This window comes from Aptenodytes patagonicus, chromosome 3 (genome assembly GCF_965638725.1).
Source record: "Aptenodytes patagonicus chromosome 3, bAptPat1.pri.cur, whole genome shotgun sequence".
In the NCBI taxonomy this organism is placed as follows: domain Eukaryota; kingdom Metazoa; phylum Chordata; class Aves; order Sphenisciformes; family Spheniscidae; genus Aptenodytes; species Aptenodytes patagonicus.
This window is the reverse complement of record NC_134951.1, coordinates 1543674-1561548: the sequence shown is the minus strand read 5'-3', so window position 1 is coordinate 1561548 and position 17875 is coordinate 1543674. Positions and strand designations below refer to the sequence as shown.

At 58.6% G+C, this 17875-nt stretch overlaps 1 protein-coding gene across 1 annotated transcript in view; it reads left to right on the top strand.

Moving 5' to 3' along the window:
- The first annotated feature begins 5484 nt into the window (after nt 1-5484).
- Nucleotides 5485-17875, top strand: part of SCARA5 (scavenger receptor class A member 5) — a 39693-nt gene continuing 27302 nt past the window's right edge. Inside the window, 3 exon segments of the mRNA XM_076335376.1 lie at nt 5485-5658; nt 7012-7133; nt 11464-11592. Of these exon segments, the coding sequence (XP_076191491.1) occupies nt 7022-7133; nt 11464-11592 (241 nt within the window). The 5' untranslated portion in view covers nt 5485-5658; nt 7012-7021.

Sequence of the window (17875 nt, the reverse complement as noted above, 5' to 3'; positions counted from 1 at the left end):
TCTGTTCATTTTGGGGGTGTGCGGGTCTGGGAGGGTTGTCCATGGCCTCATCCATCCCCCTGCCCGAAGGCAGGAGCAGCTCTCGTCCCCAAGAGTCCTCTTCCCGAAGGCTTGTGGTGGGGACGACTCAGCCTCTCCCTCTCCCATAGCCTGATTGCTCTTGGCTGCGTTTTCAAGCTATGCTTTACTAGGAGAGCCGTCTCTTTTCTCCTAAAGAAATCTGGGATCTTGATACGGACAAAAAACCTGGAAGCTTTGGATCGCAAATAGGACCAATGTTCTCTCCTGTGCTCACCTACGGGGATGGAAAACCCTCCTCCCCAGTATTTGAAATGTCGCCTCTTTACTCCGTTTCGGAAATCTCCAGGCTGAGAGACCACGTCAGGAAGCTCTACCTGAACATGAAGAGAAACCCGATGCAAGATTATATGGAGGAAATTCGTGTCGTTTTCTCCTTGGTGGATGTTTACAACTGCATCCCGTATGACATGGTGTGGGTGGCTGTAGTCTCCAGCAGAGCAGTGCTCGTCCTGGCAGTTGCCCCTGCACGCTGCCGCCTTCTCAGTTCTTCTCTGATCATTGAGCTACGCAGCCAACACCCTCATCCTTCTCAGGAAACAAATGCAAAGCCATTCCCTGTACACTGGGTTGCGCTAAATAGGGATTTGGTGCATGAATAGGGATAATTCTATTGCTTTCCCCTCTGCGGTCCTGGTTTAACTTTGAGCTGCCCGGAAGTTTCCAGGGAGAAAAATGCCGGAGCACGCCGACGTCGCGCCAGGCAGCTGTGACAAGGGTTGTGTCGTCTCGCTCTTGCAGGACCAGCCCCTCCAGGAGGACGGGCTGGATGAGTAGGTGAAAGTCAAGATCCAGGAGCTGATGAAGTCAGGTCTTTGCCCAGATAGAAGTCCCTCTCTCTAAAGGGGTGAAGTCTGCAAGAGGTGCATCCGAGAGAATCCTGGACAAGATCTTCCTGGTGAGCAGCACAAGCCTGATGCTTTCTCTGAGGCTGGATAAGTTGATGTCATTTTCTGTCCTGCAATTGCCTTCACCATCAGCTCGGTTTCTGTCACTCATAGACATCACTGACAGATTCTTTGAGGTCTGTGAGTAAGAGATGGTATATTCTTGCTGCCTATTCAGGGTTACGTTAGCTGCACAATATGACTTTGATGTCCTGTAAAGCCCAGGGATGTTAAAGAGATGCCATGCCTAAAGCAGGTGGTCAGAGACCTGCCCAGGTTGCTCCACAGCTACATGCCGGCAGGATTAGCCAGGTCTTGGGAAGTCTTTAGGTAGTCCTGCGAGGAGCAGGCAGTTGGACTCGATGATCCTTATGGGTCCCTTCCAACCCGAGATATTGTAAAGTGCACTGGACAGGGATGGTGGTGAACAAGGTCATGCCATGGGCCAGAGCCTGATTTCCTCCCACCCAGTAGCAAGTTCTTCCAGGACTTGTCCTTCAGCAGGACTCCTGGAAAGAGAGCAAGAGTATTGCAATCCCGGGACGAGGCTGGAGAGGGGCATCGCATGTCCCCACAGCCGTACACTCTTCTTCAAGGAGATGGTGCTCAGCTGGGGGCAAGTATGAAAACGAAGGCAACCCTGCCCTTTTCCTCTGCGAGCTCCGCTGTGCCTGGGTTTTGTCGGGGATGGATGCTTGGCTTTCTCGCTAAGGCACTGGCTGGGGGCGTGGGGCAAGGCGTGGGAGACCCATCATCTGAGCTGAGCTGGTGGTTTGGGTTTCTCCTACAGCTGGTGAAGGGAGAGGCTCTACAGGCGGTAGTTTTAGCCCTACCTGTTTTAGGACAGGATGCATTATCCTGCGGAGATCTTTATTTTAGGCTCAGACAGGCTGCTAGCGGCCGCAGGAGGCTGCGGGGAGGACGAAGCAGGGGCAGAGGGTTTCTAGCCATCCTTTCCATACGTTCGGCTTTGCTGAAATCCCTGTGACAGCTGGACTGACCAAAGAGACCTGCAAGAAGAGTCTTCGCATTTTTTTCATCAATTTATTTTTTTTTGCCTTTTATCCTTAATTGCTTTTAACCGATCGGTTCATTGCTTTTCCGCGTTGACCATCATGCAAGTGGGAATTTTAGAGACGTTATGGGTTAGATTCAGTAGCTTAAGTGCGGGCTCGTAAGGACCCAGGAGGGTGTGGATCTCTTGTAGGTCCCACGTCACATCTGCCAGCCACTCGTGAAGGGGCTTTTCCCCACGCTGGCCTTGTTTGGTGAGCACTGGAGGTGCCTCAGCTGCTTTGTTGAATGCCTTGTAGGAAATAGGATGATAGATGGTGTGTGTGAGTTTAATTGCCTTTATACTAAAAGTTAGTCGTAGCTTGTGCATAGTTATTACACTCTTTTTATCAGGGTAAATCCCTATTTTCCCTCACGCATTTCAGTTTTCCAGTAGAAGCCAGCACAGCGAGACTCACCTATGCCTGAATCAAACCCAAAACCGTCCAATGGCAATTTTATTGCGTGGTGTATAAACAGAGAAGGCTGTAAAGATGCAAAAGCGCAACTCTGCTGGAAATTACCTGAAACCTAATAAAGTATTAACCTTTTTGGATTACATGTGACTGGTATTTTTTTTTTTTTTAATGCAAAAGAAGTAACCGGATTGCTTGGTCAGGTGTTTTGTATTAAGATGAAACCTTGGGAATACTCCACAATAATTCCCTTTATTTGCTGCAGCTTCAGTTCCATTGGGGCAACGTTTGCAGATGTTTGGCCAGGTCTGAACGGAGCACGCTTTGATGATGCTTTTGGCCTTTCTGAGAGGAAAGGCGGCTCAGCGGTCAGAGCCCTACCCCAAGCTGTTCAGACCTGGAGTTTGTTGTCTTTCCTTGTCCCAGACCTTCGGGGTGTCCTTGGTAGGCGTCCCAAGGAGAACCATAGAATAATAGAATCATTAAGGTTGGAAAAGACCTCTAAGATCATCGAGTCCAACCATTGACCCAACACCACCATGTCCACTAAACCATGTCCCTAAGTGCTGCATCTACTCGTCTTTTAAATACCTCCAGGGATGGGGACTCAACCACTTCCCTGGGCAGCCTGGTCCAATGTTTCACCACTCTGTCAGTAAAGACATTTTTCCTCACGTCCAACCTAAACCTCCCCTGGCCATGGGGAGGCCATTTTGGGCCAAATGCCACTTGAGGCCATTTCCTCTCGTCCTATCGCTTGTTCCTTGGGAGAAGAGACCGACCCCCACCTCGCTACAACCTCCTTTCAGGTGGTTGTAGAGAGCGATGAGGTCTCCCCTCAGCCTCCTCTTCTCCAGGCTGAACAACCCCAGTTCCCTCAGCCGCTCCTCATCAGACTTGTGCTCCAGACCCCTCACCAGCCTCGTTGCCCTTCTCTGGACACGCTCCAGCACCTCGACGTCCTTCTTGTAGTGAGGGGCCCAAAACTGAACACAGGGTTCGAGGTGCGGCCTCACCAGGGCCGAGTACAGGGGCACGATCACTTCCCTACTCCTGCTGGCCACACTATTTCTGATACAGGCCAGGATGCCATTGGCCTTCTTGGCCGCCTGGGCACACTGCCGGCTCATGTTCAGCCGGCTGTCGACCAGCACCCCCAGGTCCTTTTCCGACAGGCAGCTTTCCAGCCACTCTTCCCCAAGCCTGTAGCGCTGCATGGGGTTGTTGTGGCCCAAGTGCAGGACCCAAAGAAGCCTCGGTCAGGGGTGGCTGTAGGAGGCAGCTGCCATGCACTCACATTGCACCGTGGTGGGAGGAGACCTGCAGCCCGTGTGGTTGCACCCCTGGAGAGCTTTCCTCCTGATGGAAGAAGTGATGTGTGTTCTCAGGATGGCACCACGGCTGGAGATGCCTCTGGGCAAGGAGCACTTGCCCGTCTCCCCCCAGATCTTGCCATCCTTCTTCTGGGTCTAGGTCTTGGTCTCAGTATGTTTATGGCTTCCAAAAAGGTGTGTTGCCATGGCCTGTCTCCTCTCCAGAGGCTGCGGTTGCTCCTGCCCGCTGTGAGCTGAGCTGCTCGGGAATTGGGCAGCGGAGGGAGAGCGAAAGGCATGGAGACCCAAAAATGTCTTTACTGAAAGAGGGGTTAAACATTGGAACAGGCTGCCCAGGGAAGTGGTGGAGTCCCCATCCCTGGAGGTATTTAAAAGACGAGTAGATGAGGCGCTTAGGGACATGGCACCCGGGGGACCGAGCGGCTCATTGCGTGATGCAGCATGCTCAGCTCTCCTGGCCCCGTCATCCCTACGGGTGGTGAACCAGACATGAGCCAGCAGTGACCCCACCGTCCCAGTCCGCCCAGTGCTTGCTCAAGCGGCATTCCCAGAAAGGGAGCAGTACCCCCACGCGCACCCACCCCAACGGGACAGCAGTCACCCTCCCGATTGTGCCACCGGGCCAAGCCAGTCTCACCCACCCTGTAGAGATGTTGGAAGGTGCTTTGCTCCGCTCCAGGACTGGGGCCGGGGTGGGGGCATGGGGTCCTGGGGACTGGGCTATGAGCCCGAGTGGCCTGGGTTAGCTGCAAGCTGCAGTGGGGAGCGGGCAGCACCCCACAGGCAGCGAGGGACTTGCAGCAGCACCTTAAAGCTTCCTCCCCACCTTGCCCCCTGCCAGAGACCGATGGTAGCGGGTGCACGGCTTGCACGGCTCACGCCAAGGCTGAGAGCAGCGGTGGTCTGGGGTCAGCTCAGCTCCCTCTGGTCCTCCGTGCCTCTGTTTCCCCGTGAGCGCAGCAGGGGACAAGCACCTCTCTCCTCTCCAGAGGCTGCGGTTGCTCCTGCCCGCTGTGAGCTGAGCTGCTCGGGAATTGGGCAGCGGAGGGAGAGCGAAAGGCATGGAGACACAAAAATGTCTTTACTGAAAGAGTGGTTAAACATTGGACCAGGCTGCCCAGGGAAGTGGTTGAGTCCCCATCCCTGGAAGTATTTCAAAGACGTGCAGATGAGGCGCTTAGGGACATGGTTTAGTGGGCATGGGGGTGTTGGGTCGACGGTTGGACTCGATGATCTTAAGGGTCTGTTCCAACCTCAATGATTCGATGATTCTATTCTATGATTCTATGACCCACTGGAGCTGGGACACGGCCCCCCCCACGCACCCGCCTCCTGCCCCAGGGGCAGGACTTCCAGGGCTGTCCATCCCACCGCTGCATCCCCCCGTGCCCCCCGCCCCAAGCCGAGCGCAGCCGGGGGATGCTCCTGCTCCTGCCCCGGCCCCCCCCCCGGGGGATGCTCCTGCCCCGGCTCCCCCTGCCCCAGCTCCCCGCGGCCGGGGCGGCCCGAGGCCGGCGAATGGGCGGCGGGGGCGGCCCCGGGAGGTGTGTGCGGGGAGGGGGGGGGCGTGGGGAGCCCGGTTCCCCTCCCGTTCCCCGCCTACAAAACCCTCCCGGCCGAGCGGTCCTTGCTCACAGCCTCCCGGCTCCGCAGCCGCCCCGCCGGCTCCGCGCATCACCCACCCCCGGGGACCCCCCCCACCCACCCATGGGAGACGGCCGGGGAGCGGCGGTCCCTCTGCGCCCGTGGGGAGCTGGCGGTGAGGTCGGGGGCTCCCCTTGCCGTCCTCGCCCCCCTGTCCCGGCCACCATGGCACAGCCCGGGGACTGAGCGAGGCGGCGGGGGGAAAGGGCCACGGGAAACTCGCTCCCGCGTGGGTCGGCCCAGCAGGTGAGTGGCGTCGCGGCGGGGAGCGCGCAGGAAACTTTCCGTGGGGAAAGGGGACAGGCAGCTGCGGGAGAGGGGAGCGGGATGGGGTGCGGGGATGGACCGACACCCCCCCCACGTGGGATGGGCGCGGAGGGGCCGGTGTCTCCCCGAGCATCCCTGCGTGGGGACCCGCCACCCCCGGGCCTTGCTGCTGCGCCCGGAGTCCCGACTCCCCAGTGCTGAAAGACGCCCCGGTTACACGGGTGATGTCTCCCCCGTGGGAGTGGGACCGGGGGCTGGGGACGCTGCTCCCGGCCAGGGGGTTCCCTGCCCAGCCTGCTCCCAGCGGGGCTGGTTTTGGCTGGGGGTGGTGGGGTGGTGGTGGTGGTGGCAGGAGCTGGGGTTCCCCACGGAGCACAACGCCCGTGTGCTGACAGCGGGGGGCGGCTGGAGCTGGGGGAGTCGCAGGGGTGCAGGGGATGAGTTTGGGAGCGCTCAGCAGATCCCACTTAGCAGGTGATTTTAACTCCTTCAACACCAGAGCCGGGCTGGGGGCTGGGGGCTGATCCCCCCCCGGCCGGGTGCTGTGATAACACCTTGGCGGCAGAGGAGGCACAACCTCCCCAGGGCCGACTGTATTCACTGCGGGCATGGCCCTGTCCCTGGGACCAGCCCAACTCAAGCCTCCTGACCAGAGAGGCAGTGACAGCAGCATCAGGCCCGTGAGGAGAGCGGGTTTGGCTCACTGTCAGGGTGCTGGCGTAACTAGAGGTGGTGCGGGTGCAGGGGTGCCCCCAAGCCCTAGGGGTGAAACAGGTCCTGGGGGGCTCGCATGCATACACCGAGTCCTCATCTCCCCAGCCCTGGGGAAGGACAGACATCCAGGGCATGCCCGGAGCGGACACCAAGCAGGCTGGACATCCGCAGGGCATGTGGTCAAGCGCGGGTGGGTGGTAGGAGCCCCTCCTTGGCCAACAAGCAAGGGGTCTGTGTTGGTGGTGAGCATTTCACTGAGCTGCAAGCACGCAGGCAGGACTAGCCGGTGGTGGACCCGTGGTCGGGCTGAGCTTGCCCACCAGCTTCTCCCTGCCTTCGCTGAGAGGGTCTGGTCCTCGTTCAGGGCACTGCCGAGCCCAGCCTGGGCCACGGGCAAGTCAAGAAACCACATGCTGAGATGTGGTGGTCAGCTTTGCCAAGCGACCAAGCAGAGGGGTCCCTTGGCAGCAGGTCCATGTCCCCTGCACCAGCCCACACCATGTTGCGCTGCACCATGGTGCCAGAGCTGAGCAGGATTAGTCAGGATTGGGCCCCTGCCATGTCAGGATATACTGTAGCCACCAAGCACCATCTCATGTGCCTGTTCTGCTCCACCAGCAGCAGGAGGATGGAGAACAAGGCCATGTACCTTCACACCTTCAATGAGAGGGAGAACGGCTCCATCTTCGAGGAGCCCTTCGAGGGAAGGAACCTTTCCAAACTGAACCTCTGCGAGGACGGTGAGTCCAGGCTCCGTGTGTGGCTTGGTCTGGGGGGGCTTTGAACCTGGTGGCAGAAACCTGGAGAGCTTCTGAGGGGTACATGGGGATCACCCAGGGAGCAGCTCAGCAATTTGGCCCCCCACAGGCAAAGGTGGGGTCTGGCCTGAGTTAGGAGCTCAGCTCCAGCTGTGGGTCCCCGGGAACCAGAGCAGAGGAGCAGTCCCTGCCCCAGGAAAGGGGGGGGGGGGTGCCCAGGGTGAGGGTGCCTTGGTGGAAGTAGCACCATGATGAGTGTGTGTGTCCCAAACGGAGCAGGAAACTTCTCCTCTCCTGCTGGCACGGCCTCACTGGGAGAAACACTCAGGGAATCCCATTGCAAGGAGGTTTCTGTGCCTCCTCTCCTGTCCCCCCCTTTCTGGTCCGATGGGGGGATGACAGAGCCAGGGCACCATGGGCCTCTCGAGGTGCCCAGGATCTCATTTGGTTCTGCCACTGGCCAGGGTTGTGCTCCAGGGAAAGTCACTTTGCTTGCTAAAGGTTGATTTTCTGGGTTTTGGTTTGTTTTTGTTTTTCTCCTCCAAGCCTCTGGCTCTCTTGCATGTGGTCTTGTCCAGAGATGCTGTGCAGTGTGACGGTAGTACCGGGGCTGTGCAGCGGGGCACGGTGGGACCTGCTTGCATTTCCCACACACCTTAGCTAGCCTCTATCTCCGCTGTGGACCTGCTGAGCTCTTTTCCTTTGCTCTTGCCCCATGAAATGCTGCCCATCTTTCACCAGAACCAGGCTTGGTCCCCAAGCAAACAGCTCTGATAAATTTTTCCCGAGGCCTTTGCAGCCCCGGTGGGAGAGGCCAAGGTGGCAGAGGTGGGTGCTCAAGCAGAGATGTGAGGTCCCCTTTGCTGGCAGCTTCGCTTAGAGACCTGTGGGGCTGCTGGGGAAACTGGTCTTGTTCTGAGCAGGCTTCCCAGCACTGCTGTCCCCCACCACAAGCATGGGATCGGGGTGATAAGGGACTCACCTTCCCGGTTTTAGGCATGTGGGACATCCCTGGGATGTGATGGAGAGCCCTGGGCGTTTCCAGAGCACAGCCTGTGCGCCAGCATGGGCCGCATCCAGGCACTGAGTGAGCTGGGAACACCCAGCCCTGGCCAGATCGCTTTTGGATGCTTGCACTGTGCAGGTGGCTCGCGGTGGTTATTGCAAGAGGAGATGTGATGTTGCTGTGCGGGTGTCTTCTCCTGCCCTCCAGCCCCCGGGATGGGGACAGCTTTGAGTCCGGAGGGTGGATTTCCCATCCGGGTGAAAGCTGAGTCTTGATGCCATTCCCCAAACTTGATGTCACCCTGCAAGGGTCCCCCTGCTCTCAGCAGCGTGTCTGCTCCTGCCTCTGCCCACCTTCCTGCTGCCGGCTCGTAAAATCCAGCACCCACGCCACCTTCCTGCAGGAGAAAGAGGGGCAGGTCCTGCCCACGGGCTGTCCCCGTGCTCTGCCACACTGCAAACGTGGCAGGGAGGTGGTGGAGCCTAGAGGGAGCGATGGTGGAAGAGGTGGGAGGGGAGAGTTGGCGTCTTCTAGGGCCGAGGCCACCATCCCCAGCAGGGACCTTGCACTTGCATGGAGTGATGGCAGGGAGGGTTCAAGGTATCTCCCTGGCTTTGGCATTTTTGTGGCAGGTTGCCCTGGATCTCTCGGGGCAAATCTGCTCATCTGTAACTCACCCCGATGCAGAGCTGGCACTCCAAGGAACCTCATTCCCACGGGAGAGGTTGCTGGAAGGAGACTTGTGGGGCTGTGTCCGGGCTGCAGCCACACAGGACAGGGGCAAGGTCAACCCTGAGAGCTTCATCACGAGGATGAGACCACCCGAGTCCCTCCTGGGCTCATAGAAAATGCTTGGTGTGGGGCTGAGGACTAGCGCGGCAGCCTGCTGCTTGCCACGACCCACAGGACAGCAGCCCTGGAACCCCCCCAGGGCTCGGGGGACGACAAGTCCTGGCTGCTTTCAGCTCCCCCGCTGACTGGGCGGGCCACAGCTCCGGCTCCCCTGGGCATAGGCAGGGGGAAGAAATATTTGCTTTTCCCCTTGGTTACTGGCCGGAGCCCGCCTGTGGGCTCCTCGGAGCGGGCTGTTGTGAAAACCCTGCTTACGCAGCTGCGGTCCCTCCTGCTCTTCCGAGAGCAGCAAAGAGGAGTGGGTGGTTCAGGGCCCAGGGCCAGCTCCTCCAGGAGTCTCCCAGGACCTGATATAAGTGCTAATGTCAGAAAAATATTACAGCTTTCCTCATTCTGAAACTCTCGGCTCCATCTGTTTGGCCGGTGACAGCAAATGGGAACCGCGTGCGGGTAATGAATTGCAGATGGAGGGGTCCCGGAGGAGCAGCACCGCCTTTCGCACCTGAGCTGGGGCGCCTCGAGCACCCCACATCCCCGCGGGATCCCCTCTGGGTGTCAGCGAGCCTGACCTCAGCACTTTATCATTTCGGAGCCCCGAAATGGGGCTGAGTTAGGCGATACACCCAGCGTAACCCTTCACTGGCTGGAGGCTTTTGCAAGCCTCCCTGTCCTCCAGCAGGACAGACACACGGACCATCAGCTGGGGAAGGGCAAAGGTGCAGTGGGGAAGGGTCCCTGCCAGGCTAAGGACACCCCCAGCCTGTTGCACCTCCTCTCCATCTCTGGCACCCCAAGTGCCAGCTTGGTCTCACAGGGAGCTGAGCTCCTGCCCCATGGGATGGGGGGTGGGATGCGGTGAGGTCCCAAAGCCCAGCAGGGATGGTCTCGGCTGGAAGCGGGCATTGCTCATGGCCATGGATGAGTGTGGTCTCCTCCCCAGGAGGTTTGGCTTCGGGGCCATGATGCTTCACCTGCCTCACCCTTTCTGCTGGGTTGATGAAGGCTCTGGATCAGCGCTATGCTGTGCCTCGGGGCTTAAAGGGCAGAAAGCAATGGGTTGGAGCCACACAAATGTCAAGGGGGTAGGAGTTTTGGACTCTTCCTCCACCTTTTGTTGGTGTCTTCTTGGAGACATCTCGGATCTGGCAAGGGGCAAAACCAGGCAGCGCTTGTTGACCTGGCATGAAGTTGCTGGTTCCCAGCTGCTCTCAGAAACCTTGTGTTTCTGCAAGGGTCCAACACAAAAATGCAGGCACCCAATGCCCTGCACCCTGTCCCAGCAGCAGGGGGTCACCCAGAGAGCCAAGGCGTCAGGCTGAAGCCTCGCTGCAGCCTTGGGGCTGGGGACAGAGGGATGCGGGGTCTGTATCCAGATCAGGCTCCGGCTCTCACCTAAGACCACAACCTGGCCCAGATTTCAACATGGGCTCAAGCTCTGAGCACGTGCAAAGCCCCAAACCAGATGACTTCACTGCTGCTGGGTTCACGGCATGGAGCCTTTCCTTCCCTTTTCTTTCCTTGCATTTTCCTCCCGGCTATTTTATTCATAAAACCCCACCTCCTTGGCGCACAGCTCTTGCTGCTCGTGGCAGTGTCGAAGAGGAGCTGGATCGCAGCTAGTGCAAGAATGGGCAAGCAGGGGCTGGCAGGGACGTCAGGATCCAGGCATCTTAGAGTCATCGGACCACAGAACGGTTTGGGTTGGAAGGGACCTCTAAAGGCCATCTAGTCCAACCCCCCTGCCGTGGGCAGGGACATCTTCAACTAGAGCAGGTTGCTCAGAGCCCCATCCAGCCTGACCTGGAATGTTTCCAGGGATGGGGCATCCACCACCTCTCTGGGCAACCTGGGCCAGTGCTTCACCACCCTCAGCGTAAACAATTTCTTCCTTCTATCTAGTCTGAGTCTCCCCTCTTTTCGTTTAAGACCATTCGCCCTTGTCCTGTCTTCCTGCATCCCCTTATTGCTGCCTGCCTCCTGCCCGGCAGGGAGAGAGTCCCAGGGCTGCAGGCAGGGAAGGCAGGGGATGGGGTGAAGGGTGGGAGCTGGAGGGGTGACAAGGGTGGGTGATGCTGATGTTTTCCTACCCGAGATCTTCACCGGCCCCTTGGCACCCCAGCTCTGCCCGTGCAGGAGGGGAGATGTGTGCACGCTGAAACTGGGCTGCCTGCCCCCAACCCAGACCCGCAGGATCAGGCCTGCCCCTGCCTACTGCATTGCCGATGGTGTCCCGGCTGCATGTGAGCCTTTACCTGGGAGCGTGGGCTTGTGCCAGCATCGACGGTTCCCAACTCGGGGAAAGCCGTGCGGATCGACGCCAGGGCACGGAGAGCTGTGCCTGCACCCACGAGGCATTGCCTAAATTATACTTGCAACGTTTTCTCCTGGTGGGAGATGGAGCCCAGGCAGGGTGGGTGCATGATGCTCTCCCTGACACCCTGCTCTGTCCCCCAGGTCCTGGGCGGAGGATGAAGGCAGCAGGACGCTGCGGCCGGCTGGGCTCCTTGGCAGCATTGAAGTACGCCGTGGTGGGACTCTACCTCCTCGTCTTCCTCATCCTTGTCGGGGTCTTCATCCTCGCAGGTAAGGGCTGAGCCTGGGTCCTCCCTCCACGGTGCAGCGGTACCCTAGGGCGATGCTCCCCTGTGCAGGAGCTCAGAGAACCGAGTCTGGCTGTGGGCATGTTTCTGCTGCCTCTGCAGAGGTGTTCGGGAGGGTTTTCCATGCCATCCACGGGAGGAAAATACGGGATCCAGCAGAAGTGGGGCGCAGAGGCGACGCCTGCCTTGGTTTGCAGCCACCGCTGAAAGCCACAGCTCCTTGGGGACAACGACATGAGCCCACACCGGCTCCATACTGCACGTCTGGAGTGGTTTTGATTTAAGCTTTGAGGCTGGGATCGCTGCAGGGCCCAAGCATCATGTGCTGGGGATGGTGAGGCTCAGGAGAGGCTCAGGAGCCCCATGTTTGGGGCTCAAACTGTTTGCATCACTGGGTCATGGCTGTTGGGTTTGCACCGACCCCTGCCATTTTCCTTGGGTTAAGGATGAGCCCCGGCTCCATCAGCGATGGAGATGCAGGCAGCTCGCAGGCTGGGTGTTCTCCTTGCACAGCACATCCCGCATGTGCCAGCGGATGCACGTCCTCCTGCCTCCCCTCTCCGGCTTTCTGGTGAGCGCAGGGATGGGAAAGCTGCTCGCAAATGCCCGTAATTGCTCCCAGCCCCAGCTCATCCCCGCGTACACATCCCACGTGGTCCGCCTCGCCACCAGCTTGTTTTCCCCCTCGTCAGGCTGGAAGCAGTTTGGGAAGATGCCTGGTTTAACCCACGGTCCTAGTACCACCCCTCCTCGCACCCGTGCCACCCCTGCGTGGGGCCCTGCTGGAAGGGGGGGCTTGGATGGGTGCCGCAGCGGGCGCGGGTGGAAAACGCCACCACCAAGGATCAGCTCCTCAATTCCCACCCACCTCCTTCCCAGCTTTAACCCCAGCATCCATGGGGGGGGGGGAATATGGGGGCCCCCTCCCCCCGTTTCCAGCCCCAAATCCCCACTAGCTGCTGGGCAGGGCTGAGCGTTGCCCCCGCACCATCCCTTCGGGATGATTTTCTGTGCCTTGCCTGCCGCAGGCAGCTGCGGGGGTGACGGATTTCATGTTTAACTCCAGCTGCGGTAATGCCAGCACCGCGAAGGCAGCCTGTGTCTTTTGCAAAGGGCGGATTTAGCTTTTTCCTGGGCTGGGGAAGGGACAGAGAAGGTTTTGCTGGAATTTTGAAACCTCTCCCACTTATTTCTTGCATTACATTGTTTTAATGTTGTTGTTGGCCTGCGAAACCCTGAGCGAGGGATGCCATGAATTGTGCAAAGAGCTCGGGACAGGCGCTCTTGTCCTGGGCTGAGCTACAGCTGCTCACCCAAAAGCAGCTCCAGCAATAACAATAACATTATGGCATTGGCTGACAGCGGGGAGAGCTGGAGGCTCACGGTCACGGGCATCTTCAAAGCCCCACCTCCTGGAGTCCCGTGACTGGCAGGATTTCAGCTTTCAGTAAGACCCCAGTAAAAGCACCTTACCCCCCAGGTTGTGGACCACAATCTTGAAAAAGAAAGGCAAAATGAAGAGAAAAATCATCTCTTTCATTACTGCTTTCTGCATGTCTTGAACTTTAAGCCAAGCCTCTGGCTTTGGATGTAGCTGACTCAAGTGCTGGAGCCAGCCGTGCCGACCGCGGTTGCCCGGAGCTGTCTTATCACATCAAGGAAAACCACAGGCACAGGCTGATCTTGCAACATGGCGAAGAGCAGCTCATCAACCGGAGACCACATCCACGTGTAGCCCAGGGAGACGGCCCTGGTGGTCCCTGGCTTCAGGTGGCTGTGGCTGAAACGTTGGAGCTGATGGTCCTCGGATGGTGGGGACTGGGTAGTCATGCGCACCCTTAACCATGGAGGGCTTGGTTTTCCCATGGAAAATCCCACTCTCTGCTACTGGAGACCAGACACCAGCTTGCCAGAGCTGAGACCTTCTGCCCAGCATCCCTCATCTCCCATCAGAGGGGAAGGTGCACAGAAAGATACAGCATTTAGTGAAGTAGAATCATAGAATCATAGAATAGTTTGGGTTGGAAGGGACCTCTCAAGGCCATCTAGTCCAACCCCCCTGCCCTGGGCAGGGACATCTTCAACTAGAGCAGGTTGCTCAGAGCCCCGTCCAGCCTGACCTGGAATGTTTCCAGGGATGGGGCATCCACCACCTCTCTGGGCAACCTGGGCCAGTGTCTCACCACCCTCAGCGTAAACGTCTTCCTTCTATCTAGTCTATATCTACCCCCCTTTAGTTTAAAGCCATTCCCCCTTGTTTTGTCGCAACAGGCTAAAAAGTCTGTCCCCATCTTTTTTCTAAGCCCCCTTTAAGTACTGACAGGCTGCAGTAAGGTCTCCCCGGAGCCTTCTCTTCTCCAGGCTGAACAACCCCAACTCCCTCAGCCTTTCTTCATAGCAGAGGTGTTCCAGCCCTCTGGTCATCCTCGTGTCCCTCCTCTGGACCCGCTCCAACAGGTCCGTGTCTTTCCCGTGCTGAGGACCCCCGAGCTGGAGGCAGTGCTGCAGGGGGGGTCTCACCAGAGCAGAGCAGAGCAGAGGGGCAGAATCCCCTCCCTCGACCTGCTGGCCACGCTGCTGGTGGTGCAGCCCAGGGTACGATTGGCCTCCTGGGCTAAGTAGACTTGCTCTCACCTGCTCCTTGGGCTGGGGAGAGCCAACGGCGACGCTGTAAGAGGAACATCACTGTTTGATGCCATCCCTGTCCTCCCATGGCCGCGGTGAGGTCCCTGCTCAGAGCAGGTCCCACCTGGAGCGGACACCATCCCACCTGGGGCATACGAGTGCTGGGTGTCCAGCTCATTTCCAGACCTGATGATCTTTGGAGAGGGATGCGGAGCTGTGATACCCTGGCTGCTCCCCGAAAAGCAACTCTCACCACTCTGTCCACTGCCGCTGGGGATGCGGGACTGTGCCCCTGGTCCATGCCCTCCGCTGCCGGCATCCCTTCATCCCAGGGCCAGCAACACAGAGCAGGGACGCTCCGCCTGGCTCGCTCTGCTGCTTCCCATCCTGCCCACGGAAAAGGAGGAAAATTCCCCAAAGGAAAGCGCGTACGCGTGCCAGCACGCGCAGAAACGTGGACGTGCGTGCAAACACACACTTGCACACCCCACGGTGCTTCCCGGCAGGGCCGGGGCATTGCAGGGGATACCACCCCCCTGGAGATAACCCCCCAGCAGGTGCTGGTGTCTCCGGCACACGGACCTGGTGTTTTTGGCGAGGCAGCTCCCCCAGGCATCGTTTTGAAGCCGGCTTGGGCAGGTGTCCTGCGACTCACAACACACTCCGTGGAAATGGGTTAGAAAATGAGTAAACTGCTAAAAATACTGCGAACCACCTCGGAGCTGCGGAAACAGCATGTTTTCAGCAACAGAGCCGGGGTGGTTTCAACACAGCCTGCTTTTAATATCCTCTCTTGCAAGCCTGGCAGCAGTTTTCTGGCTCCTGGGGATGCACACTCCCTTTCTCCCTGTCCATGACCCCCCCTCACCCACTAAAAAGGCACCTAGCCCAAGGTTAGGACTCTGGTTTTGGCTTTTTTTGCAAGGTCTGAGTTAAATCCCAGCCGTCTGCGTGCTCAGACCTGCACTTTGGTGTTTGAACCCAAATCCCCGCCTGGCCCCATGCCCGTGCACCCCGTGCACCCTGCCCTGAGCCGCTCTGCAGCAGCAGTGAGAGGCCAGGCAGGGCTCGTTAGGACACGGCTAATGAGCCAAGCAATTTCGGTTGGGCATCTGAACCGTGCATACGGATGGGCATCCGACCTGCACCCCGTCTCCGTGCTCATATTTGCATTGAGAGGGGGCCATGTTTCCACGCTTGGCATTCCTGGTTGCCTGGCAGAAGCGTCCAAGGAAAAGAGCACCCTCCATTTCAAGAGCTGTAGCCCCAAAACTCATGCTCCGAGGAGGCCAGCGGAGATGAAGACAACAGACCCAGCCCCACGGCCAGCCATCGCATGAGCGCTCCCCGATCAGCTCCAGCGCAAACTCCTCCTGCTCCCCGTGAGCTGGCTCCAAAGCAGGTCTGTCCCTGCAGCCGGTGTCTCCCTGGGGCACGGAGCAAAGCTGAGCTGCCGAAAAGCTGCCGGCAGCGGGGCCCTGCATCCCCGTGCCTGGGCTGATAAGCCCTGACACTCATGCTGGAGCCAAGTGCTGGCTGCTCCCCGTCCTGCCCGTCCTTATCCAAATCCTGCAGCTGTTTTCCCAACCCAGGGCTTGGTTTCCACCCTTTCCGAAATGCTGGAGGAGATGCTCTCGCGCAGGGCTGGGGCGGTAGGATGTTGGGCTCGTATTTGGGCTGGAGGTTTGGGATGCCCAGACCCGCCGCCGTTGTGCATCCAGTCGCGTGTTGAACCTCATCTGCCCGACTTCCCCGTAGAAATAAAACCCAGGGGAGCGAGTAGCAATACCTCGGGGCTCACAGCTGGGTCCAAATCGTCAGCAGCGCTTCCAGCTTGGGGACCAAACTGAGTCCTGCAAGACTTTGCCTGCAGCCTCTTGGTTTTCTGCAGCCGCAACAGTTGGATGGCCAAGGATGGTGAAAACACCCATGTTCAACATGCACGTGTCTGCTTTGCAGCATCACCTTGGCTATACGTGAGCCTAAAAAGGGGGAGATTCTGGGTGCGGTGCAAGGGTGCGGGTGCAGGTGCAGGTGCTCATGGTGCACAGCTGCACCCGTGAGCGGGGCCCGGCGGCAGTGACGGTGTGCAGTGCAGCGGTGTGCATGCACGGCTGTGCATGTGCGTGCTTGTCCCCTCTGCAAAGCTCCCCCGGGACAAGTCACGTGAAAATTATTAGCAGGAGGGCGAGGGCACAGGTCACATTTTTCATTAAGCCCAGCAAAGCGGTGGTTTCCGTCAAGGCCTGATTACCTCTGCCAGAGCCGACGGCCTGCAGGCACGAAACGCTCCCCTGGCGTAAGCTGGGAAGAGCTGCCCGTGGTCCCCGTTGGGCAAAAATGCGTGTGAGCGTGAGTGCGCGTGTGTGTGCACAGCTCAGGGTGCGCGTGCACGGGTTGCAGTGCAGATGTGCAGGGAGGGCAGGGGCGCGCACGGACATTTGCATCGTGCTGTGCGCATATATGTATGCATTTATATAAATACACGTATATTTAGTAACCTCAAGGCATTTCCCTCCCTGTACTTTTCCAACCGTCCTGCAGCGAGCTGTTCCCCAGCTCACCCACGTGAAACCCCCTCCTCCTGTCTCTCTAGGGCTCTCTCTTGCTGCCTTCGTTCGATGCCCGTTAGCTTTTTAGCACCTTTCACACCCGCATGCGCGACCGCGGGCACATGGGCAAGCCCTGACCTTGCACGGGGCTGGTGCTGCTCTGTTCAGCAGCAGCAGCAGAAGGACCTGGAAGGGCTTTTGGGGTAGGACCATGGGGTTCTTGCAAACCTTTTCTCCGTGAAACGGCGGTAGGGACAGCAGCCAGGAAGACGGCATGTCCCCAAAACAAGTAGCGGGAGGGTGCAGCTGCTTGCGGAGCCCTTTGGGGACCATTGGCTCACCCCCAGCGCTGCCAGGCCTCGGGCTGCAGCTGGTGGGAGGCGGTATTTAGGGTGTCCATAGCAGGGAGTGTGTCTGTGCTGGGTGCGTGTGTGTGTGTGTGTGTGTCCCCATGTGTGCCTGGGCGTGCAGCTGTGCTGGGTGCACGTGTGCATGTGTGCGTGTGTGTGTGTGTGTCTCTCTCTGCTGGGTGCACGTGTGTGTGCATGCATGCATGTGTGTGCGTGTGCCGTGTGTGTTCGCATGTGCACACCATGTGCATGCGTGTGCGCGCGTGCTGTGTGCGCGCTGTGTGCATTCAGGTGTGTGCATGCATGCGCATACGTGCATCTGTGCCGAGTGCGTGTGTGCATGCGTGCTTGTGTTCACTGTGTGCATGCGAGCGTGTGTGCTGCGTGCAGGCATGCCTGTGCGCATGTGGATAAGCATCTGTGCTGCGCACATTCTTGACCAACCTGATCTCCTTCCATGACCAGGTGACCCGCCCAGTGGATGAGGGAAAGGCTGTGGATGTGTCTACCTGGACTTCAGCAAGGCCTTTGACACCGTCTCCCACAGCATTCTCCTAGAGAAGCTGGCGGCTCACGGCTTAGACAGGTGGACTCTGCGCTGGGTCAAAAACTGGCTGGATGGCCGGGCCCAGAGAGTTGTGGTGAATGGAGTTACATCCAGTTGGCGGCCGGTCACGAGCGGTGTTCCCCAGGGCTCAGTACTGGGGCCGGTCTTGTTCAATATCTTTATCAATGATCT